The sequence below is a fragment of the Balaenoptera borealis genome (assembly GCF_965194805.1).
Source record: "Balaenoptera borealis genome assembly, chromosome: 2".
NCBI lineage: Eukaryota > Metazoa > Chordata > Mammalia > Artiodactyla > Balaenopteridae > Balaenoptera > Balaenoptera borealis.
Genome location: NC_138867.1, coordinates 82,544,965 through 82,571,050, shown reverse-complemented (window position 1 = coordinate 82,571,050; position 26,086 = coordinate 82,544,965). Strand labels below are relative to the sequence as shown.

Below are 26,086 nucleotides of genomic sequence, written 5' to 3'. Positions count from 1 at the left end.
AGTATTGGGGGGTGGGGTGAGTAGAGTGGTGGTCTATTTTTAGTGGAGACTGTAAGAAGAAAGGAATTTCTTATTCCCAGGAAAGTTCAAAAAGCCTCTTCCAGAACCATACCAGAGAGGTAAGGCCAAGTTGCTTTGGTTATGAAGACAAAAATATGAAGTATCAAGCACCTACTTACTTTCATTTCAAAATTAGGTACACAACAATGCATCTAGTACACTGGAAAAAGCAAGGACTCCCCAAAACTGTTGCAAAAAATACATTAGCTTATGATTGTGTTATGAACAATTTGGTAATCAAAGACTAATGTAATTAGTGCATATCATATGATAAATGTATTTAACAGCATGAAAGTTCAGGGATAACATCTACATGTAATTGTAAAAAATAAATGTGGATAAATAAACATTAAGTCTTTGGCTATCCTGCCGTAGCTTCGTAGACCATTAGGCATTCGATCTCATAAGAATTCCATCTCTCAAAATCCCACTGGATGGAAAAAGAATCTAGCCTATCTTGCTGCAATCTAAAATATTATGCAGACTAAAAAACTCATGTTTTTCATTTTTTTTACATCTAGCTAATGCAACATTTGTTTTTGTTTTTAAGGAGGATACAGCTCTCAAGTAACAATGAGGACATTTCTTGCACCGACATCATCTCGCCAAGACAGGAAAATGGGGTTCATTATTTTCCACATTTTGGGCAAGGTCACGGAGGAAAAAAATAGTATGAAAACTTAATATTGCAGGAAAGACAATATCAACAATGAAATAATATTTGAGATTGAAAAGATGTATTATCCCCATAGCTTTTCCAAACTCAGTGTCTACACAAAATATTGTCTTTTAAGTGCCAGTAAATTATTTAAGTTACAGTTCTCCAAGAGCAGCTTTAACTGCTTTCTGTTAATTAGAAAGTCCCACTTTGTTACCTCTCTCAGTCAAAACAACTTCATTTCTTACAATGTTATTTCCTTTTCTTTCAGAATTGTGTGCCATGGTGTAACATTTTCCAAGTGAATATACCTGTTCTCTTTCTCTCTACAAAATATATAGATATTAAATGAATATCTAGTACATAACTTGATAAAAAGAGAGGATGTTACATTTCATTTGCTCATGGATACCAATATTTCTTGTACTAAAATATTAACACATACCTTCCTTTGAGAATTATCTAAGTTTGTTAAATGCAAGAAAAGTTTACTCTGATGCTGATAATGTTAACTACTAATAACTCAAGTATTAACACTAAGTGAGCTTTCATTCCTAAAATAAAAAAGAAATATATTATGACTCCTCTACTCTTAATTTTACTATCAACTCTGTGGAAGTTGCCTAAAAAATGTTTTGTATATGAATTCAGCCCATTAATTATGGTGGTATTGTTGCAATTATACTGTCAACTTTCCTGAACCTAGTTTCTTTGCTTACAGCTGTGCTTAGAAGTAATTTTCTAGAATACACATATCCACTATGTTCCCTAAGCTTACTAAAGAACTGATAAAGTTATATACCTCAGTATATGTTTACAACATGTCTATTATCTAGGTAATATATCTGATAAAAAAGTAGACCTTCATCTGTAAAAGTTTAATGGTGGAATATGATGGCAGCATAGATGTTGGTCTTCCCAGATCCGAATTAGAGCAGCTAGTTTGAGAAACCAGTGAACATGCCTTCCCTAACTCCAAGATAAAAGCAGGTGGCAACCATGGAACCGGAAGTAGGCATGGAGAGCCTTCAGACCATGATACAAGTCTAACCACTCTCAAAGGAAGGACTGAGTAGGAAGCGTATTGGTCCACAGCCCAGTTCTGAGAAAGATTCAACCTGGCCAATGGACTGCCCTTTGATGGAGTCCTGAAATAGAAATGAGATGGATCTGCTTCTCCATACCAGACTCAGTCTTTGGGAACAGCTCTGGGGAAGCAGACCTTTGTCTGAATGCTGTGATAGAACAAATGGGGCAGCAGATGGAAACTGATAGTCAGCTATGCTCCCCATAACAGGGTCCAAAAGAGATCTGAGCAGAGCACCTCTATGGCTGCCACCGTCCACCCATTACAACTCATACATCCACTTTTCTAATCCATTGCATTGTTCTCTTGGACCTCTTTTTTTCATGAAGGTTACTGACATGAACCACAGCTCCTTTTTTTCTCACATTGGTCTTGGGGCCACAACGAACTAGGAATTTCAAGAAAACTTTTAGAGAAGATACAACATGTATGTGAGGCTGGATATTAAGCATCTGTCTTATGACCATGAGGTGAAAAGTGATAAAAGAAGGAAGAGAATACATAAGGGACAAAGAAAGAGGACATTACAAAAATTAAAATAGGTATATTTGATGAAGCTAAACACAGAAACCCCAGTCTCTATAATTCCAAAAGTCATAGTCTTTGAAATAAGAAATATAATTAATGAAGTATTTATTAAAAGTTCAAACTAGACAAATGAAATGAAAACTGAACTCAAACATTTACCCAAGTATATGTTATAATTCTGCAAAGAAAAGATAGAAAATGTGGAATGGAATTTGAAATATAGGAGATAAAAAAAGGTCTATTAAACTTCTAATAAAGACTTCAGAATGTTAGAGATAATTTAAGGGAAACAAACATTCATTAATAAGACAATATCAGTAATTTTCCTGAACTGACCTAAGATACATGTCATTCAACCAAACAATCAAACTATAATGTGTCTCTCGAACATGATAAACAAAAGCTAATACATACTAATATACATAGTATCAAGATTACTGACTTAGCGAGTAAAAAAGATAATGTATTGGAGATAAACAGATTACCTATCAAGGAATAACATACTGATCACAGAGAGCAACAATAGGTCTTAGAAGATACTGAAATAAGCTCTTCCAAGTGCTGAAGGAAATTACTATGAATATAATTTTATACCAGCCACACTATTAAAGAATGTACATGAAATAAAAACATTTTAGACAATAAAAGGCAGAGAATTTGCCATTCATCTACCTTCACTGAAAGAGCTACTAATGGATGTACCTCAGCAAGAAGGAATGAAGACCCAGAAAAAGGGAAGGGGATATAAGAAGTAAAGAAAATGGTAAAACATACGGCTAAATATATATAACTACTTTGTGTAAATGCTGACAAAAACTCAGTATGGGCTGATTAAAAATCTGATAGAACTAAAATTTAAAAACAATGTAAAAGATGAGAGAAGTAGCTGGATCAATTTAAATCTTTCTAAATGCCTTTACTGGCACCACAGAAGAAAGATACCTATTAATTTAACCTTTTCTGAAAATTGTTTTAAGGTAACAACTAATATAATAAAAATAAAAAGTTGACTCTAACTTTACAAAAAAAATGAATAGAATAAAGAACATGTAGTTTGGAACAGACATTCTTAACATGGACATTTTGGGCCAACTATTGCTGTGTTGTGTGAAGTTGTCCTAATGCAATAGGAGGATGTTTAGTAGCATTCCTAGACTTACCCACTTGATGCCAGCTGTGACCACTGTGACAACCAAAAATAGCCTTGCTTGGGTATCATTGATCTAATGTGAGGCAGAAAAGGAGACAAGTAAAAGAAAAACATAGTTGATAGAAGACACAACATACATGAAAAATACTTCAATAAAAATATTGAATAAATGTATCAATAAAAATACTGATAAAAATCAACGTAAAGTTTTAAAAATCACTTATTTAAACAGACTCTTAAACTGAATTTTAAAAATCACAGCTACATACTCTTTCAAAAATTCTCACCTAAATAATAATGATTCAGAAAGGTAGAAAATTAAGGAATGGCCAAAACAAAATACGAGACAATTCTGTAAAATAAAGGTGATAAAGTAATATTATGAGATTTTAAACAGAATTGTATAAACAGGAATAAAGAAGGACAGTATCTAAAATATAAAGAATAATTCACCAAGGTATAAAAAGCATGATAAAGCTTGAATTATTAGAATTCAACTAATAAAAGTATATTTAACATATTTTACTTTTTTCAGAATGAATCAGCCAGTAGAAAATTAAGAACACTGACTAATGAGTAGCTTATAAACAGAATATATATATTAATATTTAATAATCACAATATTGCATATTATGTCATATAATATGAATATATGAAATATGTATAATATATGAAATAAATGTATATATGTATATCAATATTTATATTGATAGATAAATCAACCTCTATGTGTTAGTAATAACCCCATGACCACCACCAAACACATAAACCCTTTCTAAAATTTGATCGTGTTTCAGGACACAAAATAACAAATTTATTAAAAGTAGTAATCACCACCATAAAAATCTTATTTATAAACAATAATAAAAGAAAGCCCTCCACCATCCCTTTACATTTCTGGAACTTTAAAATAAACACTTCTAAAAAGCTCTTCCACTCAAAATGAAATCACAATAGAATTTACAAAATAATTGGAAATACACAAAAATAGAAATAAGACCATGTTTCTTCCTCAGAGCCCTCCAACCCTATCTTCAAGGTTGAGGAAGAGGCCACACGTTGGTGGAACACCCACCAGCTCCCCCACAGGTCACTTGGTCACTGACAGGTATCAAAGGAGAGCACACACACTCAGAGCTGGAGCAACCTCTCTCCAAGGGGAGCAACAGCAACCTTCCCATTAAAACCACTGGGATTAAGCCCACCTGTCCCACAAACTTCTAACCCTGTTTTCTAGGAGAGGCCTGAGCACTGTGGCTAAGACTTCCCTTTCGCTTGGACTTCTACCTATGCAGGCAAGTAGAAAATTCCAGAAACTCACCTTGTTATAGCCCGAACTACTCAAACCTTGCTACCACTTATGTACAATGAATCCATTGAGACTCATCTCCTTATGTCCGTTTATGTCAGTCACCAAAAAACTCCCTGAACTGCCAGGTTACCTTCCTATTATTTCCATACCTTAATCCAGTAAAGCTCTTTATATCCCTATCATTTCTCCTTTTGCAGTCGTACCTTAACTCCTTAAATTCTTTTACTCTATCCTCTAAAATTCACTATTATACGTAGAAGTTATACATATTATTCTCTTTACTGTTGACATATTATCTGCATAGTCCTTTCATTTGTTTTGCTCAAATTGCAATCCAGCTGTCACCTGGATACATGAATTAGTGCATGAATTCCCTTGTAGTGTCTCTCAATAGTGGCTTTATTTTTCCCAGTGGTGGTTTTATTTTTCTTTTCCCCAGAGTCCTTATATGACTATTGTTGTACGTTAACTAGGAATTCTTTTATTTCTAAAGGCATGTTTAGAACATAGCTCCACTGTTTTGGTAGCCATCTTCAAGGACATCCCCCATAATCCTTACCTTCTCCTATTGACACTTCCCTGTAGTCCTCTCCCATGCAGAGTAGGGCTGCTCTGAATAACCAATACGTTGTTGTGGGAAATGAGAGTGTGATTTCAAGGCTAGGTCATAAAAGACATAGAAGCTTCTGTCTTTCTTCTTCGTGAATCACTTGCTCTGAATCTGGCTGCCATGTCTTGGGGACCTTTTGTCAGTCCTGTGGAGAAATCCATATTTTCAGTAACTGCGACCTCCTTCCAACCACCAGCAGTGAATTGCCAACAATATGAGTGAGCAATTTTTGAAGTCAATCTTCCAGGCTCAGTAAACAAACTCTGATGATCCCAATCACAGCTGACATATCAAAATAACCACATCATAAGAGAGATCCCAAGGCTGAGGCATGCAGCAAAGCTGCTTCTAAACTCCTCACCAACAAAAACTCTGAAATAATATTTGTTGTATATTTAAACCCCTAAATTTTGAATTAGTTTTGCAGAAAGTGTAAGTAATACAACCATTTTCCCCCCTAAAATCCCTAGCTTTGAATCTGAGGTCAACAGACTGTATCAACCACATTTCATTATTGACATCATCTGCCTAACACCAGGACAGCATCCTTAATTTTCTACTGATTTAAGCTACTGTCTCACTGTCACTCTTTCCAGTATTATTCCACTCATAATTCTTGGAAGTTTCAATATATGTAAAAATTACCCTTCCAACACTCTAGCCATTCAGTTCCTTGAATTCTGCTCCTCCAATTATTTTGTCTACGTTCCTACTTCAGCCATTTACAATTATCAATTATTGTAATTTTTCAATAATTTCAATTTTATGTATCCTACTTCGTTATCACCAGCTTCTCTCTGCTAGCTCACTCACTCTAGTGCCCCAGTGCCCACAATAGTTTAATCTTTTTTAGCTCTTTAATCTATGATTTCCCCTGCCCTTCAATCTGATGGGCCTAGGTTCTAGCTTGTACCAGAGTACTACTCCAAAAAAAAGTCCTTGTAAAGTCAACAATGATCTCTCATTGCTTAATCCAATGGTCATTTTTCACATTTCCACATCTCACCTTTCAAACTTGTTATGACTATTGACAAAATTGATCACTCCTTCCCTTATGTACTTTCTTCATTTTATTTCCAGAACACCAGACTCTCTTGGTTTTCCTTTTATCTTGCCAAGTCTTTTTTTGATGGTTTCTTCTCTTTTGCCTAAACCTCCACTGTTGAAAATCTTTAGGGCTCTTTCATTGGTACTCTTTTTCATCTGTACTTTTTCTTTGATGATTCTACCCATTCTAGTGGTTTTAATACCATTTCTGTGGTGATAAATTCCAAATTTGTTTCTCCAGCTCATATGTGTTCTGAACTCTAAACAAATATGGTCTACCTACTCCATGCTTCAAGTTAGAGGTGTAAAACTTTTCTCCTGCTCATAAAAAAATGATATCAAAATATTTTCTTGGTCAGCTTACAGCTCACTTCTTTGCTATTGATAGAAAATCACTGCTCCATTTATCTGGCCAAATATTTTGAAGTCATAATTGTGTATCATATCCAATATATTAGCATATCGTATCTTCTCTACTTTAAACATTTATACAAGGTATGCCCAATACTGTTATTCCTACCAGATGTTCATAGCCACCATTATCTCTCAGAGCATCTCTGATTCTTCTCTGTATCCCTTTAATCTGTACTTCACATCAGCCAGTTATTATCAATACATGTAAGTCACATATCCCTTGGCTAACTTTTTTGCCTTCTTAAGTCTTTGCTCATATTTCTCCTTTTCATTGAGGCATATGCTAACTTTCCTATTTGACATTGCATTGTGCCACCACTTCCCTACCAATCTCTCTTAACCTGATCTGGGTTTTATATTTTCCGTGGTACTTATCATTTTCCAACATAATCATACAATTTTCTTATTTATGTCCTCCTTATCTCCCCCCCACCCCCACCACCTGCCAATAGGTAAGCTCCAAAGGGACAGGGATTGTTTTTGTTTTTTAATATTGAAATATCCCAAGTACCAAGAATGGTTGATGCCAAAAAGTAGATAATATATAAATATTTTGAAATAAATTAATAAAAGTATTGCAAGTCAAATTGAATGTTGCTAACACTGTAGAATGTAATCTTGCTATGTAAATACATATAACAGAAATAGTTGTAAGACTGAAAATATATGTTAATCATTAAAAACAATCAAATAGGACAATTAAGTAAGTAAAAAAGCAAAAGTTAACAGAATCTAAACGATTTCTCTGAAAATGTTAATAAAATAGGTAAACTTACAAGTAAAATGAATAAAATTGAGGAGGGTGTCCAGATATGTTAGGGATGAAATGGAAATTAGAGATACAATATAAATTACCAAAAAAGAATACTGTGCACAATTTTTTGCCAATAGCTTTTTGAAAACTGAGATGAGACAGACATAATAAAAGTTATTAATTTATTAAAGATAAGAAAACCTGACTGCACCAATAGACAGAAAAGAGAATGAACAAATAGTCCAAAAGCTTTGACAAACACCAACAAAAAGTTGGCTCAGACATTGAAAAGCTAAATTTACTAAATACTTATAAAAATAAGTATCTCTGATAATGTTACTAAGAAAGGATTTGTATGCCCACAGTGCAGTAAGCCAAACTCTGACAAGTGGGTGTTTGCAGCAAAGTAAGTGTTTATTTGCAGGAACAAAGCAAGGAGAACAGGCAGCTCATGTTCGTAAGACTCTAGCTCCCTGATGGCTCTCAGGTAAGGGTTTTTAAAGACTCCGTTAGTACTGTATAGCTCAGGGAACTCTACTCAATAAACTGTAATGGCCTATATGAGAAAAGAACCTAAAAAAGAGTGGATATATGTACATGTATAACTGATTCACTTTGCTGTACACCTGAAACTAACACAACATTGTAAATCAACTACACTCCAATAAAAATTTTAAAAAATAAAATAAAGACCGTGTTAGGAGAGAGGGTTGTAGGATGCGTGATCAGCTCATGGACCTTCTTCTGACTGGATGGTGGTGAGGTAACAGGGTGATGTTTCAGGAATCTCAATGTTCTGGTTCCAACCAGTCTGGGATCTAGTGCTTGTGGTCAGCTTGTAGTCACCATTAAAAACCTGGGTGTGGGGGTGGTCTTAATTTCTACAGAGCAATTCAAAGATATACTTCAGATTGTTATCTATATCCCTTCAGGAGGAAATAGGAGTCTTATGACTCTATTGTCCTAAACATTAACTGCTTGAGTCTGCTCTTTGGAACTTGGGAAAGGCCTAGGAGATTAAGGCTTTTTTTCTACAAACAAGAAACGGGGGCCATAGAGGGGCTTTTGTACCTGGGAAGGCCCCACAGGGTCCTGCTTGACTTCAAGTCCCCCCTTTTCTTTGATACTTCTTACTCCTAAGGGGAACAGAGATGGGACAAGAAAGGGAACAAAGTTTTAGACAGAGAGATTAATCGTAAACTGAGTAAGGCAACTCGATTTTAGGGGGACTCAGTTTCAGTAAGACAAAATAGAAATAGATATAAAGGCACCCAATTCATTTTCTGAGGCTGATATGACTGTCATAAACTAGTAGCTTCCAATATAAGAAAAAAATATAGGGCTCACTTAATACTATTGATTTTAAAATAAAAACTAAAATAATAGCCCCCCCAAATCCTAGCCACTTGGAACAAAAGTAATCCACTCCAAGTGGAGGTTAGTTCAGAAATGCAAGAATGCTTCAATCTTTGAAAAAAAAAATGTTTACAAAAGTAAATTTTATTCAATCAGGAAAAAAAACCTAGAAAAATTTCATCATACATTCATGATAGAAATGTTTAGGAAACTAGAAATGGAAGGGAATATCTTAATCTTCCTATCAAAAAAAAAAACTGCCAGAAACTTCAGCAAATATGATACCTAATTTAGAAATTCTAAAAGCAAATTAATTAATGTCCAAGTCAGGACAAGAATAGCAGCTCCTGAGAAACTTTTCATGTTAGTGCAAAGATAAATAGACTAAATATTCTTCCATAAGGAAACAACTGCCTAATATACAGCATAGGAAGAATAATATATGTATTTGATAAAATTCAATTAATTGGTACACCATAATAAGAATAGATGCTAAAAGTATAATAATCACAAAAATATTTAAAATATATCTATATTATGAATCACTATAACAAATCAATAAAATTATGTAGATTATGTTAATTCTTTTTTGAATTAACTTTTACCCATAATTTGTTGCTTAATTGAAAAAAATGGTAAAGCATCATTAAAAAATTATATGTATTTTTACTTTTTTCTTTCAAAATATATAAATGTTTATTCATTCATAAATAGTTTGCTTTAGGACTTAGCATTATAGACAATGTTTGTTTTCTTTCTTTAGAGCAAGAATTTGAAAATATTGCCACATCAATTCAGGTATAAAATTCTTCTAGAATTACATATGTTCCCCCCAATTTATGCAGTTGTCTTTCTCATGCTAATGTTTGAGGGGTTTTTTTTTTTTTTTTGGAATTTTTCAATTCCAAACTTAGTTGTAGAAAAATTATTTATTATTTATTTGTATTTCCTGCATTGCATAATACCTAATTAAATTACACAAGTTAAATGAAGTACATATGGCATAAATAGATTCAGGATAAAATCTTCAGAGTCTTAATTATCCTACAACCCATTATCAGAGAGTACATTATGAACTATGAAAATTCAATATCCTATGGAAATCAAATATTTTACAGAGGTGAGGAAACCCATCTGCTAAACTGGTGAACAGTTAATCAGTGACCAGTTAATAGAGCTCCTGCCATATGCTGCTGATGGATAGATATAAAAGTAGTAAAACTATGACTACATAAACTGGAGATACAGGTAAAATTCAGCAGAGTGATTTCTTCTTTAGAAGGCAAATTGATGTGTTTAAGGAGGGGAACAATGGGAAGTTTCCTCTGCATTACTAATATTTGGTTTCCAAAAGGAAAATTATAAAGCAAATATGGCAAAATGTCAATATTTTAAAGTTACAGTTGGTGAGGACATGAATTTCTTTTTAATTCTATATATGTTTCATCAAAAAGAAAAAAAAATAAAGAAATCTTAATCACTCATACCTCCTATTTTGGGATTGAACATAATTAAAATGTTAGAATATATTCTTTTTATGTTAGATAGTTTTTTAAAATATGTATATTTTATTATTCCTACCTTGTATTATATACATTATATTTTCTCTTGCCATCTCAGATTACAGAAACCTTACTTGAGGAGGAATCAAGATGGCAGAGTAGAAGGACGTAAAACTTAGCTCCTCCCACAAAAATGCATCAAAAATCCATCTACAAATGGAACGATTCTCATAGAATACCTACTGAACACTAGCATAAGACCTCAAACACCTGAAAGGACAAGAAAGATCTCCATGTAACTGAGTAGAAAAAAAAAAAAAAAAGAGGAAGTGGAACAGGACCTGCACCCCTGGGAGGCAGCTGTAAAAAAGCAAAGGTTCCTGCACCCTCAGAAGCCCCTTCGCTGGTGGGGAGATCAGCCGGGACAGAAGGGAGCTTCAGAGGCTCAGAGGAGAGTGGAACAACTGGTTTGTGGCAGGCAGAAGAGAGAGAGACCTGCACAGATGGTCTGTGCCATTGCCCTGTGGGCTCTGGGAACGTGCACCCCAGCCACTGCCTCAGTGGGCTTCTGCACTCCAGCCACTGCCTCGGTGGCCTTCTGCCTTGGCGGGCTTGCATGCCCTAGCTGCCACCTCAGCAGGCTCCCACCTCAGTGGGCTCCCATGCCCCAGTCATCACCTCAGCAGGCTCCTGTGCCCCAGCTGCCACCTCAGTAGGCACGGCCTCAGTGGGCTCCAAGAGCAGGTCCCAGTGAGTTTCCCACTCACAGAGATGGGGCTGAAATCATAGCTGAGCCCCAGGGGCCACATGACTTAGGAAGCAGGGCTGAAATCTCTCCCCCTGGTTGCACGAGCCACAGACTTATACCTCCACCACCAGCTTTGTAAATTCAGCACCTGCAGGACATCCAAGCAGACAACGGGTGTTCTTGTGGCTGGGACGGGCTTGGCCTTGGCAGCTGTGGGTTTTCTGGGTGTGTGCACATGTGGGCTGGGACGGGCCAGGGCCTGAGCTTCCTCCATAGCTCCCACAGTGGGTCCAGGTATGTGACTACTGCAGTCTTTGGACATGACTTCAGTGGATCTGCACTAGTGGCCTTGTGGAAACAATGCCTGAGAGATACCAGGGCCAATTGTCAGCACTCCCACAGTTGAAGCAGGCCTGAGGGCAGTGGCCAACAACAGTGACCTTTGTGAGCCTGCACAACGGCTGAAAGGTGACACAACAGAGCACACTCACCAGTGAACAGCTCTGGTGGATGAATATCCATTGGCTGCTCTCCCAGTGGGAGCATTCTAATTCCACCTACCTTGCACTGCAGCTCAGAAACATAGCTCAGAAGTGGGGGCTTCTACTCCAACAACTATGGAGCAGACCCTGCCTTGGACAGGGCAGTGACAACCACAGAGCAAAGGGGAGGCCCCACTCAATATCCAGTGCAGACTCTGGTCACCACAAAACCAGTCACACCTCCTATCAAGGGGATAATGGCCAGCATATGCTGAGAAAAGAGACAGCAGGCATCCATACTAAAAAAAGCCCTCGCACCAAAAATATTAAACCTACACAGGCTACACAGGGATACTCCCACATAAAAATAGTCCTCTAAGACCAGAGTAGGTAACAGTTTCTGCTAAACTCATAAAGCAAGGGAAATATAAGTAAAATGAAGAAGCAGAGGAACCACTCCCAATTAAAAATTAAGAGAATTCCCCTGAAGGAACAAACAATGAAACAGACCTCTTCAGTCTAATAGACACAGAGTTCAAAAAGTAGATAAGGGCTTCCCTGGTGGCGCAGTGGTTGAGAGTCTGCCTGCCAATGCAGGGGACACGGGTTCGAGCCCTGGTCTGGGAGGATCCCACATGCCGCGGAGCAGCTGGGCCCGTGAGCCACAACTATTGAGCCTGAGCGTCTGGAGCCTCTGCTCCGCAACAAGAGAGGCCGCGATAGTGAGAGGCCCGCGCACGGCGATGAAGAGTGGCCCCCGCTCGCCGCAACTGGAGAAAGCCGTCACACAGAAACGAAGACCCGACACAGCCAAAAATAAACATAATAAATAAAAAAATTTAAAAAAAAAGTAGATAATAAAAATACTGAAGGAATTAAGAAAGATAGTGATAGAAATGCAGATTACTGTAAAAAGGAACCAAGAAAAATTAGAGAACTCATTCACTGAGACAAAAGCTGAGCTAAAGGCAAAGGATAGCAGAATGAATAATGCAGAAGAACGAATAAGTGATCTGGAAGATAAAATAATGGAAATCACCCAATCAGAAGAGCAGACAGAAAGCCAAATTGAAAAAAAAACAAAAAACAAAAACAATGTAAGAGACCTATGGGATAGTATAAAGCATGCCAATCTATGCATAATAGGGATCCCAAAAGGAGAAGAAAGAGAAAAGGGGATTGAAAATGTATTTGAATAAATTATGGCTGGAAATTTCCCAAACCTAAAGAAAGAAACAAATATCCAGGTACAGGAAGCACAGAGGATCCCAAACAAGATGAACCCAAACAGACCTACACCAAGACATATTATATTAAAATGGCAAAAGTTAAAGATAAAGAGAGGATTCTAAAAGCAGCAAGAGAAAAACAAAGAGTTAATCACAAGGGAACCCCCATAAGGCTATCAGCTGATTTCTCTACAGAAATGTTGCAGGCCAGAAGGGAGTGCCAAAATACATTCAAAGTCCTGAAAGGGAAAAATCTGCAACCTAGGATACTCTACCCAGCAAGATTATCATTTAGAATAAAAGGAGAGATAAAGAATTTCTCAGACAAGCAAAGACTAAAAGAATACAGCAATACTAAACCTATCCTAAAGGAAATACTGAAAGGCCTTCTCTAAATAGAAAAGAAGTAAGAATCTATAAGGAAGAGAAAATCACAATTGGAAAGTAAATCACTTAAATAAGCCAGTACACAGATTTAAAAAAGATAAAATTCTGTGAAAGTGGTAATAACCACAATGAACAGCAAAAGGCTGAACATGAAGATGTAAAAGAGGACATCAAAATCATAAAATGTGGGGGGGGGGGGAGTAAGAAAATGTAGATTTTTTTTTTTCCAAAATGTGTTTGAGCCTATATGACTACCAGCCTAAAGCAAGTAGATATAGGAAGGAGTTAACATACTTGGAAAACAGGGTAACCACAAATCAAAAAAATAGAATAGATGCACAAAAACCAAAAAGAGCACAAGCATAATACAAAAGAAAATCATCAAACCACAAAAGGAAAAGCAAAAAGAAAAAGGGACAAAGAAAAATATAAAATCAATGGTTTAAAATGGCAATAAGCACATATCTATCAGTAATTACCTTAAATGTCAATGGACTAAATGCCCCAATCAAAAGACACAGAGTGGTAGATTGGATAAAAAAACAAGAACCTACAATATGCTGCCTACAAGAGACCTACTTTAAGGCAAAGCACATACGTAGACTGAAAGTCAGGGGATGGAAAAAGATATTTCATGCAAATGGAAATGACAAAGTGGGGCTTGCAATGCTCATATCAGCCAAATAGACTTTCAAACAAAGGCTACAAAGAAAAATAAAGAAGGACACTATATAATGATAAAAGGATCGATACAAGAAGAGGATATTACACTTATCAACATATATGCACCCAATATAGGAACACCCAAATAAATAAAACAATACTAACAGACATAAAGGGAGAAGTTGACAGGAATACAATAATAGTAGGAGACATTAACACCCTACTCACATCAACGGACAGATCTTCTAGACAGAAAATAAGGCAACAGAGATCCTAAATGATACAATAGAATTGTTAGACTTAATTGATATTTTCAGGACATTATATCCAAAAAAAAGCAGAATACACATTCTTTTCAAATGCATATGGAATATTCTCTAGGATTGACCACATATTAGGGCACAAAACAAACCTCAACAAATTTAAGAGTATAGAAATTATTTCAAGTATCTCTTCTGATCACAATGGCATAAAACTAAAAATCAAACACATAAAAAGAAATAAGAAAAAAAAATTACATGGAGACTAAACAACATGCTACTAAAAATCCCGTGGGTCAACGATGAATTCAAAGAAGCAATTAAAAAATACCTTGAGGCAAATGACAACGAAAACAAAACCATACAAAATCTATGGGATACAGCAAAAACAGTTCTTAGAGGGAAGTTCATAGTGATAAAGGCCTTCTTTAAGAGACAAGAAAAATCTCAAATAAACAACCTAACCCAACACCTAAAAGACTCAGAAAAAGAATAACAAACAAAACGTAAAGTCAGTAGAAAAAAGGAGATAATAAATATCAGAGGAAATAAATAGAGATTAAAAAACAATATTAAAAAAAAATCAATAAAACCAAGAGTTTGTTCTTTGAAAGGGTAAACAAAATAGACAAACCTCTGGCCAGGCTCACCAAGAAGAAAAGAGAGAGAACCCAAACAAACAAAATAAGAAATTAAAGAGGTGAAATCACAACTGATACTGCAGAAATACAAATAAAATCTATAAGAGAATACTATGAACAATTATATGCCAACATATTTGACAACTTAGAAGAAATGGACAACTCTGTAGAAGCATACAGCCCACCAAAAGTGAATCAAGAAGAAACAGATAACTTGAACAGACCAATCACTAGAAATGAAGCAGAATCTCTAATTTAAAACAAAACAAAAACTTCCTACAAACAAAAGTCCAGGACCAGATGGCTTCACAGGTGAATTCCACAAAACATACAAAGAACTAATACCGATCCTTCTCAAACTCTTCCAAAAGATTGAAGAGGAGGGACCACTCCCAAAGCCACCATCACACCAATACCAAAACCAAAGACACTACCAAAAAGGAAAATTACAGGCCAATATCTTTGATGAATATAGATGCAAAAATTCTCAACAAAATATTAGCAAACCAAATCCAGCAACACATAAAAAAGATCATACACCATAACCAAGTTGGATTCATCCCAGGATCACAAGGATGGTTCAACATATGCAAATCAATCAATGTGATACACCACATCAACAAAAGAAAAGACAAAAACCACATGATTATCTCAATAGATGCAGAAAAAGCATTTGACAAAATTCAACATTCATTCATGATTAAAACTCTTACCAAAGCGGGTATAGAGGGAACACATCTCAACATAATAAAAGCTATTTAGGATAAACCCACAACCAATATACTACTCAATGGTGAAAAGCTGAAAGCCTTCCCACTAAAATCTGGAACAAGACAAGGATGCCCACTCTCACCACTTCTATTCAATATAGTATTGGAAGTCCTAGCCACAGCAATCAGACAAGAAAAAGAAATAAAAGTTATTAAAATTGGTAGGGAAGAAGTAAAATTGTCATTATATGAAGATGACATGATACTCTATATAGAAAACCCTAAAGACTCCACACAAAAACTACCAGAACTGATAAACGAATTCAGCAAGGTAGCAGGATACAAGATTAACATAGAGAAATTGGTTGCATTTCTTTACACCAACAATGAAATATCAGAAAGGGAATGTAAACAAACAATCCCCCTTAAAATCTCATCAAAAAAAGAATATACTTAGGAATAAACCTCACCAAGGAGGTGAAAGACTTATATGCTGAGAAATACAAAACATTAATAAAGGAAATTGAAGATGATTCAAAGAAATGGCAAGATACCCCATGCTCTTGGATTGGAAGAATTAATATTGTTAAAATGGCCATACTACCCACAGAAATCTACAGATCTAATGTGATCCCTATCAAATTACCGATGACATTTTTCACAGAACTAGAACAAATAATCCTAAAATTTACATGGAACCATAAAAGACCCAGAATTGCCAAAGCAATCCTGAGGAAAAAGAACAAAGTAGGAGGCATAACCCTCCCAGATTTCAGACAATATTACAAAGCTACAGTAATCAAAACAGCATGGTATTTGCACAAAAACAGACATATGGATCAATGGAACAGAATAAAAAGACCAGAAAAAACCCCACACACCTATGGTCAATTAATCTTCAATGAAAGAAGCAAGAATATACAATAGAGAAAAGACAATCTCTTCAGCAAGTGGTATTGGGAAAGCTGGAGAGCCACATGTAAATCAATGAAGTTAGAACACTTCCTCACACCATACACAAAAATAAACTCAAAATGGCTTAAAGACAAGTATAAGACATGACACCATAAAACTCCTAGAAGAGACCATAGGCAAAACATTATATGACATAAATCATACCATATGTTTTCTTAGGTCAGTCTCCCAAGGCAATAGGAATAACAAACAAAAATAAACAAATGGAACCGAATTAAACTTACAAGCTTTTGTACAGCAAAGGAAACCATAAATAAAATGAAGACAACCGATGGACTGGGAGAAAATATTTGCAAATGATGTGACCGACAAGGGCTTAATTTCCAAAATATACAGAGCTCATGCAGTTCAATAACAACAACAAAAAAAAAACAACCCAAGCAAAAAGTGGGCAGAAGACCTAAATAGGCACATCTCCAAAGAAGACATACAGATGGCCAATAGGCACATGAAAAGATCTCATCATCACCAATTATTAGAGAAATGCAAATCAAAACTAAAATGAGTTATCACATCACACCAGTCAGAATGTTTATCATTAAAACGTCTACAAATAATAAATGCTGGAGAGGGTGTGGAGAAAGGGGAACCCTCTTACACTGTTGGTGGGAATGTAAGTTGGTACAGCCAGTATGGGTGTTCCTCAAAAAACTAAAAATAGAATTACCATATGATCCAGCAATCCCACTCCTGGGCATATACCTGGACAAAACTATAATTCAAAAATATACATGCACCCCTATGTTCATAGAAGCACTATTTACAATAGCCAAGACATGGAAACAACCTAAATGTCCATTGACAGATGGATAAAGAAGATGTGGTGTGTGTGTGTGTGTGTGTGTGTGTGTGTGTGTGTATGAATATATGTATATATATGAATATATATATGAATATTATATATATATTCATATATATATATATGAATATTACTCAGCCATAAAAAAGAATGAAATAATGCTATTTGCAGCAAATGGATGGACCTAGAGATTATCATACTAAGTGAAGTCAGAAGAGAAAGACATTTACCATATGATATCACTTATGTGTGGAATCTAACATACAACACAAATGAACATGTCTACGAAACAGAAACAGACTTCCAGACATAGTGAACAGACTTATCATTGCCAAGGGGGAGTATGAGTGTGAGAGAGATGTATTGGGTGTTTGGATTACCAGATGCAAACTATTACATATAGAATGGATAAACAACAAGGTCATATTGTATAACACAGCATACCATATTCAATATCCTGTGATAAACCATAATGGAAAAGAATATGAAAAGAATATATATATAACTGAATCGCTTAGCTGTACAGCAGAAATTAACACATTTTAAATCAACTATACTTCAATAAAATTAAAAAAAAAAATCTTACTTGGTTTCTAGCTCAGGGAAGTTTCACTTAAAGCAGAAATGACACAGTAACAGAGACCAGATTCTACTTCCTTATAACTGACATTAGAAAAGGAATGTCCTAGGAAACCCATGGCTAAACAGTCATTTAGGAATCAAAATTCAGGTGCCATCTCTAGGCAGCAGGACTGCAAATCTCACAGGATTTGTATTACCCATCCAGGTGTTTGTAAGGACTATTTTCAAAATATAAAAGGCGATATTTTTGTTTGTTTGTTTTATTTTTTTATAAATTTATTTTTGGCTGCATTGGGTCTTTGTTGCTGCATGCAGGCTTTCTCTAGTTGTGGCAAGTGGGGGCTACTCTCTGCGGTGTGAGGGTTTCTCATTGCAGTGGCTTCTCTTGTTGCAGAGCACGGGCTCTAGGCACGTGGGTTTCAGTAGTTGTGGCTCGCGGGCTATAGAGCACAGGCTCAGTAGTCGTGGCACACGGGCTTAGTTGCTCCGCAGCATGTGGGATCTTCCCGGACCAGGACTTGAACCCATGTCCCCTGCATTGGCAGGCAGATTCTTAACCACTGTGCCACCAGGAAAGTCCCTAAAAGGTGATATTTTTAAAAGACCTCACTAAATCTTTACATCCTTTTCATGCAAAAGTCCAGACTGTCTCCAAAAAGCCCACTCTCACCCCCATCACTACAGCAACAAGTCAAAGTTTTCACTAAATGTAACACACTTATATCATTAATGATTTTAATTATAAGGCTTATAGTGTTGGTTGAGATGTAAATAAAACTATTGCCAAGAACCATGCCTCAAGTGAGGACATTTCACATAGTATGAATTATTAGTTTGGGCATGTGACAGCCCCTAGATTGAAAGCTTTAACTACCATAAACTACCGTAGTTTATTTGGCTTCTTTTCTATTTAGGTATTATGTTATTTCCAATATTGGCAATTATAAATAATGCTACAGAGATAATCTTGTTCAAATGTATTCTCATCATGTAAGAGATTCATCTTCAGGGTAGATTCCTAGATGTAGGATTTCTGAGTCAAAAGTTAAGTTCACGTATAGTTTTGTTAGGTATTGTCAAATTCCTTCCAGAAGGAGTATACCCGTTTGTATTTCCACCAGCAATGAAGAGAATGCCTGATAGCACAGCCTCACCAACAGACACTTTTTTTCATATTTACGTTTTTTTCCAATTTCACTAGTAAGAAATAGTATCTCATTGTTCTTTGATTGTATTTCTTCAAATATGAGTTTGAAAATGTCACATTTTCAAAATCCATTATGTATCTTTTTGTTGCATTGCCTATTCATATATTTTTCTCTCATTTTCAGAGTTTTGCTCCTTAATGCATCAATTTTAAGTTTTTCTGTACTAGAAATATTAGTTCTTTGTTTTATATATTGCAAACATTTCTTCCCATTCTGACTGTTTTATTGATTATTTTATGTTGATTGTCCCAATACAAAAGCTTTAAATAATTTTTACAGGTTTAAATTCATTAATCTTTTCATTTATTGCCTCTGTATTTGAGTTATAGTTAGAAAGCCTTTCCCTACACCAGGATTTAAGAGAATTTCACCCATGTTTCTTAGTAATACTTGTATGGTTTAATGTTTTTACATTTGTATCCGAAATCTAACTGGATTTTTTTTTCTTTGTGCAAGATGTAAGATATGGATTATTTTTTTTCTAGTTACAAATGACAACCAAGTTGTCCAAGCATTTTAATTAAAAGTCTATTGTTGACATCTGGCTTCTATTCAGGGATGAGATACCTAAAATGAGTGTTTCTTCCAAACTTATAGAGGAAAAAATGCCAGACAAGCTACAGGTTCAGAACTTTCCCGAGCTTACCTAAGCATTGAGGTTGCAGGGCAACAAACTAATCCCAAATCTAAGGAGATGCCTCCAGGGAGAGACTGAACACAGGCCATAGCTTATGAGGCACTTGGATACCAGGAAGAATTTATTTAGCCTGGTGTGTGATGTGGTGGTCATCAGGAGCACACTGGGGAGGGGGTGTGAAGCCCATGGGGACCACAGAAACTGGGGGAGTCCACATCCTCTTCACAGTTTTCTCCTTGAACCCCAGTGGGTGTCACAGATATTACTGGATGAAGTTAAAAGAAAATATCCTTTCAATGTCTCAGACCTAGAAAAGAAGACCAGTGGCTGTGGTATGAAGGGAATGCAATTCCACTTGGTCCCTTCTCCACTGTCTCCCCTAGGGAATCAAAGTCTTGATATGTGGAGGTGAGAACAACACTGTCGCCATTGGACACTGAGGTGAACATACTGCACCTGAAGGAAAAGAACAGAAAACAAAACAAAACTGTCCCTGGAGAAGGGAAAGAAATGTAAGGTAGACCCAGAAATATATCCAGGGAGGGGCAGGGACCCTGAGAAGAATAAATAGCTGAGACTCAGGGATTTGGTGCTTGTCTAAGACTAAGACTAAATCAGAAAAATAAATTACATCCTTCCCTCAACACCAGGCTAACAAGAGATGACTGTCAGTCAGGGTTCTTCAGAGAAACAGAACCAGTGGAGTGTATTTAAAGTACCTCAATATTGCAGAATTGTCTGATTAACTTTTCAGCCATAGAACAGCTGCTTTTTGCTTTGTCTACTTCTTGCATTCTGTACTTGCCCTTTAGGGGTTGTTCAATGCCTTATGAGCATATTGCATATAAAATATTAGATGCATGCATGTTTTTATGTTTCTTTTTTTTTTTTTATCAGGATTTTACTGTCTCAATTCCTGGCAGCTTCGTTGTGCTGAACTGTATGTAATTATTTTCTCCCTTGCCTGTGGAGAACTTAGGAGGCTCTTGGTTACTACTTTCTTTTTAAATATTTTCCAGAAGTCAGCAAGTGATCAAATTCTCTGAGGAGGATTAGCAGTGGTGAATCTGGGGCTTCTTCAGCCTCCTTATCTGTTCTCTGAGATCTCAGCCCCTTGAGTTCTGGCTGTCTTTGATGTTTTCTGATGCCTTCAAAGAGTCAATTGTTTGTTTTTAATTTTTTCACCTCAGTTTTATAATTATTAGTGGTAGAGGTTTAGTCTCACATTTTGCTGAGGTCATTAATCATGTTTATTCTAACTTTTTAAAATTCTGTTTTCTCTATTAAATCTTTATTCTTGGATATGAGATGATTTGTTGGTTAAGATTGTTATATTATTGTTCTCTCATGCTGTTCAGTATTCTTAAATTTTGGTGATTCTCAAATGAGTGCGTATTTCATATCTTTTAACCTGTTTGTAGATACTTATTGATTTACAGTATAGTTTTCCTTTAATGATTGCTACTGTGGGTAGTGTATGTCTATGTGGACACACAGCTGAAGATGATACATTTGATCTTACCTCAATGAATGTGAATTTATTGCTGAAGAGTAGACTTTAGTATTTGATAATTTAGAATCTTGATCTCCTCATGCCTGCCGTACTGGGTATAACCAAACCTATGCATGTTTTCTTGCTCTTCTAACCACAATTCTAAAATAATTATAACTAAAAGAATAAATGTCCTTTTATTAAATCCTTGTTCTGGGAGGAGTTGAGCAGTGAGAAAGGATTTATGATTATTTTTTGCGAGTAATCCTAAAGCAAGATTACAAAACGTAGTTGTTAGTTACCGTACTGAGCTGAATACTGGTCGTCCCCACACCCCCTTCAAATAGATCCAAGTCCTAATCCCTGGAATCTATGAATATTATCTTATCCGGAAAAAAAGGTGTTTAAAGAGCTGATTAATTTGAAGATTTTGAGATGAGGAGATCATTCTGAATTATCCAGGTAGACACTAAATCCAATGACAAGTACTCTAATAGATGAAAGACACAGACAGAAGAAAAAAAGACACAAACGCTGAGAAGAAGGCAACGTAAAGACAAAGGCAGAGATTGGAATGATGTGACTACAGCTGAGGAATGCTGACAGCCACCGGAAGCTTGAAGAGGCAAAAGATGGATTCTCCCCTTTATAGGGGGTACAGCCCTGACAATACCTTGATTTTGGACTTTCAGCATCCAGAACTATGAAAGAATAAATTTCTGTAGTTTAAGCCCTAAAGCTAAGGTTAATTTGTTACGGCACCTCTAGGAAACAGTTACCTTCCTCTTTCTGGGAGATACCTATTCTAGTTTTTGAATTTCTGTGAAACCAGTCATAGTTTTTTCAGTATACTGCCCTATACATTTTATAATTTGGTTAACTTCTTTAATATTATCCAATCCACTTGCCATTTTTCAGAGACGCCTCATGAAATTTGGCTTGCTAAGTGTTTTCATCACCTAGAAGCAGAGGAGAAGGTTGTCTACCACAATATTTAATTTACTAACTTGAATCAATCTTCATCATATTCTGAATGTACTAATTCTAATCTATTTAATTAACATAGTTAATATATGAAAACAAAATTATTTAGGAGGAATTTTAATTTTGATTTCTAATGCTTGTTCAAGTTAATTTTATTGTTTATTTTCATTTTACTTAAATAGCTTGAATCAAAAAATGATCATAAAACACATAAAATGGGCATTCTAACTAGTTTTCCATTCTAGAGTATCTTCCTTTTTATTTGATATTCATGTTCAAGTTACTCCAGCTATATATGAAAGGATGAAAGATGTAGAAATTAAATAACATTGTGGATATAGGATGTGGATATCAGGCTATTCAACTTTAAGAAATTTGGGAAGAGATTTCTAACAGATTTGATATGAAAGTGCTAGCAAATTTCACTAAGTTTCACTTAAGTTGCTTTAATTGCTGATGAAAAAATAAGGGGTAAAATTTAAAGCTGTAAATTATTTTCACAAGTTCCAAGGGGATTTGCATGATTTAGACCTTTTGTAAAGTTTCATTTCACACACTGGAATTTTGAGAGCTTTGATTTTTAAATATACATGACAGATAGGATTCAGCCTTAGAAGACTGTGCTTTGATACTATAAATCGGTCACATTGCACACACTGAGATTTATCGTCATTTACAGGCATTTTACACTCCTGTTAGAGGTTTAAAGCATGGTTATTAACACTTGTGTTATAGACTTTGAAGAAGTCCCTAGGGTTCGTCAGTCAATTATGCAAGTTGAAACAGTAAATAACTAACTCATTTGCTGAGATAGAGAAGACAGGTTATTTTTGCAGAGTTTAACAATCAAGACAAAATTATTGGTCTCATGATAGAAGTTTAAGTCTTATAATTAAGCTTAACACCCTGTGACCTTGGATGTGGGTTGTTGAATTGATGTTGAAAGTAGCTGCTGATTCCTAAATTCCTAGTGGCACAGAGTAGACTGATATAGTGGAAACTGCTAAAGGACTCTGCTTGTTTCAGGGTATTAAAAACCACACACTAACATAAATGAATGATTCGTGGCTATTCTAAACGGTTAAATGTGTGAAAAGAAAGAATTTTAGTAAGAAAAATGATTATGATTAGACTATTACCTGGGCCCATTTCTTAACCCTTGGGGATTGCCAGAAAATGCTGAAGTGATATGAAGTCATAGTTTACAATCACTTAAGCAGAGATGGAAAATTAAACTCCATTACCCTTATTTCAAAAAAGGCTTTATATCATATTAAGGAGTAAGTGAACATACTTTAAAATTATACTTTAAATTTTACATATATCATTTGATTACAAAAATAAATAACTTAATTAAATCCTTGCTGGAGGGATATTATTTGTAACTGAAAAACTACTTCAACAGAACAACTCCTGAATTTTATCCATCATCAGGGCTTAATGTGACAGGTCACATACATGATTTTGCCTCTGACACTCCACCTTCCTTGCCAGTTAGAGGTAATACAGGTTAGCAGCTTAACTCTGGCTAAGTCCATAATGAGGCAGGTAATAAGGTCCCAGCAGGCGAGGCGGACCCTCTGGGCTCTCACGTGCTTGAACCAGCCACACAGATCAACACTAGTATTTTGCTACTCTCAGTGCCTCTCTCCACCTGCTGTTTCAGCAGCTCATAATGCAAGGGGATTGCCACAGCAAAAGTTCTTCATACTTTATATCGCCCTATTCCCCAGACTGACTGTTGCTCGTATGAGTACTTTAACCTGAAACACTTTGCAGCTCCCCATGGGTTATAGACATATAAGGTGAAGCTCAGAGTGGGAACATTGCCAATATACCCTAATATAAAGTTTTCATGTTTTGTTTTTCATATATAAGAGGGCCACTTATAGACTTGCAATATAAACTATAAACCATATGTCAAAAAATATATACTAGTTATATATAGTAAATGATGGTGTTGTTAATTGTTTTTGTCACAGTTATTATTTTTTTATTATTCCATGCTGGTTTAGCAATATTTAGAGATCTAATATTTAGAAGTCTTTGCATATTACTTAATGCTATTTTAATAAGTGATTATTACTAGAAATTTCTGATAAAATAAGTACTTATCCTAGACTTTAAAGTTTATAAATCACTTTTCATTAACATTTTTATATTTAATAGAATTGGGGAGATTATTTTATCAAAAATTGGTTAAAATAATTGCATTTTTAAATGATAAAAGTTTTTTTAAAAAAATAAATGTATGTCCCATCTAAACTTTCCTTCATTCTTCATTACATGAGATCAGTGTAGATTTTGTTATTCTTGATGTTAATTTCTTCCCCTCTAACTACCCCCAAAACATACCTGTTTCAACCTTATTTAACAATTTCTTTAACAATTTATTTAATTTCTTCAATTTAATAATTAATTGTTCAATTGCTTTAGTGCTTTAATTGTTCAATTGCTTTTATGTTCTAGGTTTTCTACTACATTAAGTACCTTATGTAATCAATTAATTTGAAAACCTATGTCATCAAAGCATAAAGTGCAGAAAATTCAAACAAATAATTTAAAAAAATAGAATTATGTCATTAAATCTAAAGTTGATTACAGGGTGAGAAATTACACAAAAGAAACTGACCTGGATGTTAGAAAAAAACTTTGAATGGCATAAACCACAAAAATAAATTTTATTTCACATACAAAGTCATATTTGGAATTGCACAGCAGAGCTTATTTTCATTTGCTATGTCACATTGCAGAGAAAATTTTTTCACACCTATTTCCACTGCTTCTTGCATTCTTTTCTACATCCTTTTCAGACTCATCAGTGCACAGACTCTCAAAGAATCTGTTTCTAGTCTCATCTAAAATTCTAATGTTGCTTGGAATAAAGTGGAAAAAATAGTGTAGCAGAACAACTCTGTGTTCACTCTTTAAGTTGTGTTTTAAAGTCCATCCAAGAGCTAGTTGTTACATATTGTAATTGACAGGTTTAGCTTCAGAGGCTGATTACTTTTACTGATTAACACTACAGCTGATTTACTAGCTTTTTTGCCTGCCTAGAAAACACTTGATTCCTTGAGAAATAAGGTGAAGCTTGTTGAAAAACACTTGCCAAAGTGTGCCCATTAGAGCCGAACAGAGAGGAAGTTGCTTCTCTTCCAGTTGAATAAGACTGAATGAGCAGGCACATGAACAAATAAAATTTTCTGCTCTGGAAATACTGAATATAAGCAGAAGCTTAAATACTGTGTAATTATAAAAGAAGAGCTGTGGTAGTGATGCTTATAGAATCCAAAAAAATTCAGTATACAAAAAAGGCTGGGAAAATCATCATGTAGATAAATTACAGTTATTTTGTCTTTTTTAGGTTGGCAAATTTGCAGTTTTTTCTGATATTCTTTAGGTTCTTACATATTTTTCAGAATATATATTTAGAAAGATAATTACGTATAAAGATAATGGCATAAAAAAACTGTTTTGTTCTAATGCACAATTCAAATTTTCAACTCTGTAATTACTATTTAAAAAATCCTATGTCTGTCTCTAAAATAAATTCAAAAATGGATATAAATTGAGTTTCAGAAATATTAGAGCCATGTGGGCAAGGTTATAAAGTCAATAAGAATCATGAACAGAACTCCTGACACCCACGTAGTGCTAATTCTACCTCAATGGGTCATCTTTACAAGTAAAGATGTATCAGTATCAATACCCAACAGTATCACTAGTTAGTGGATTAAAATGTACACTATTATAATTTTTTCCTATTCTATTAGTTAGTGATTGTCTATCTCATTGCATTTAGGACAATTAT

General features: G+C 35.2%; 1 protein-coding gene across 1 annotated transcript in view; it reads left to right on the top strand.

Annotated features, from left to right (window-relative positions):
• Positions 1 to 12,470, top strand: part of LOC309622497 (uncharacterized protein) — a 196,541-nt gene extending 184,071 nt beyond the window's left edge. The window contains exon 5 of the mRNA XM_082378577.1: positions 611 to 12,470. Coding sequence (XP_082234703.1) covers positions 611 to 731 — 121 coding nt within the window. The 3' untranslated portion in view covers positions 732 to 12,470. The remainder of the gene's footprint in view (positions 1 to 610) is intronic.
• Positions 12,471 to 26,086: the final 13,616 nt, after the last annotated feature.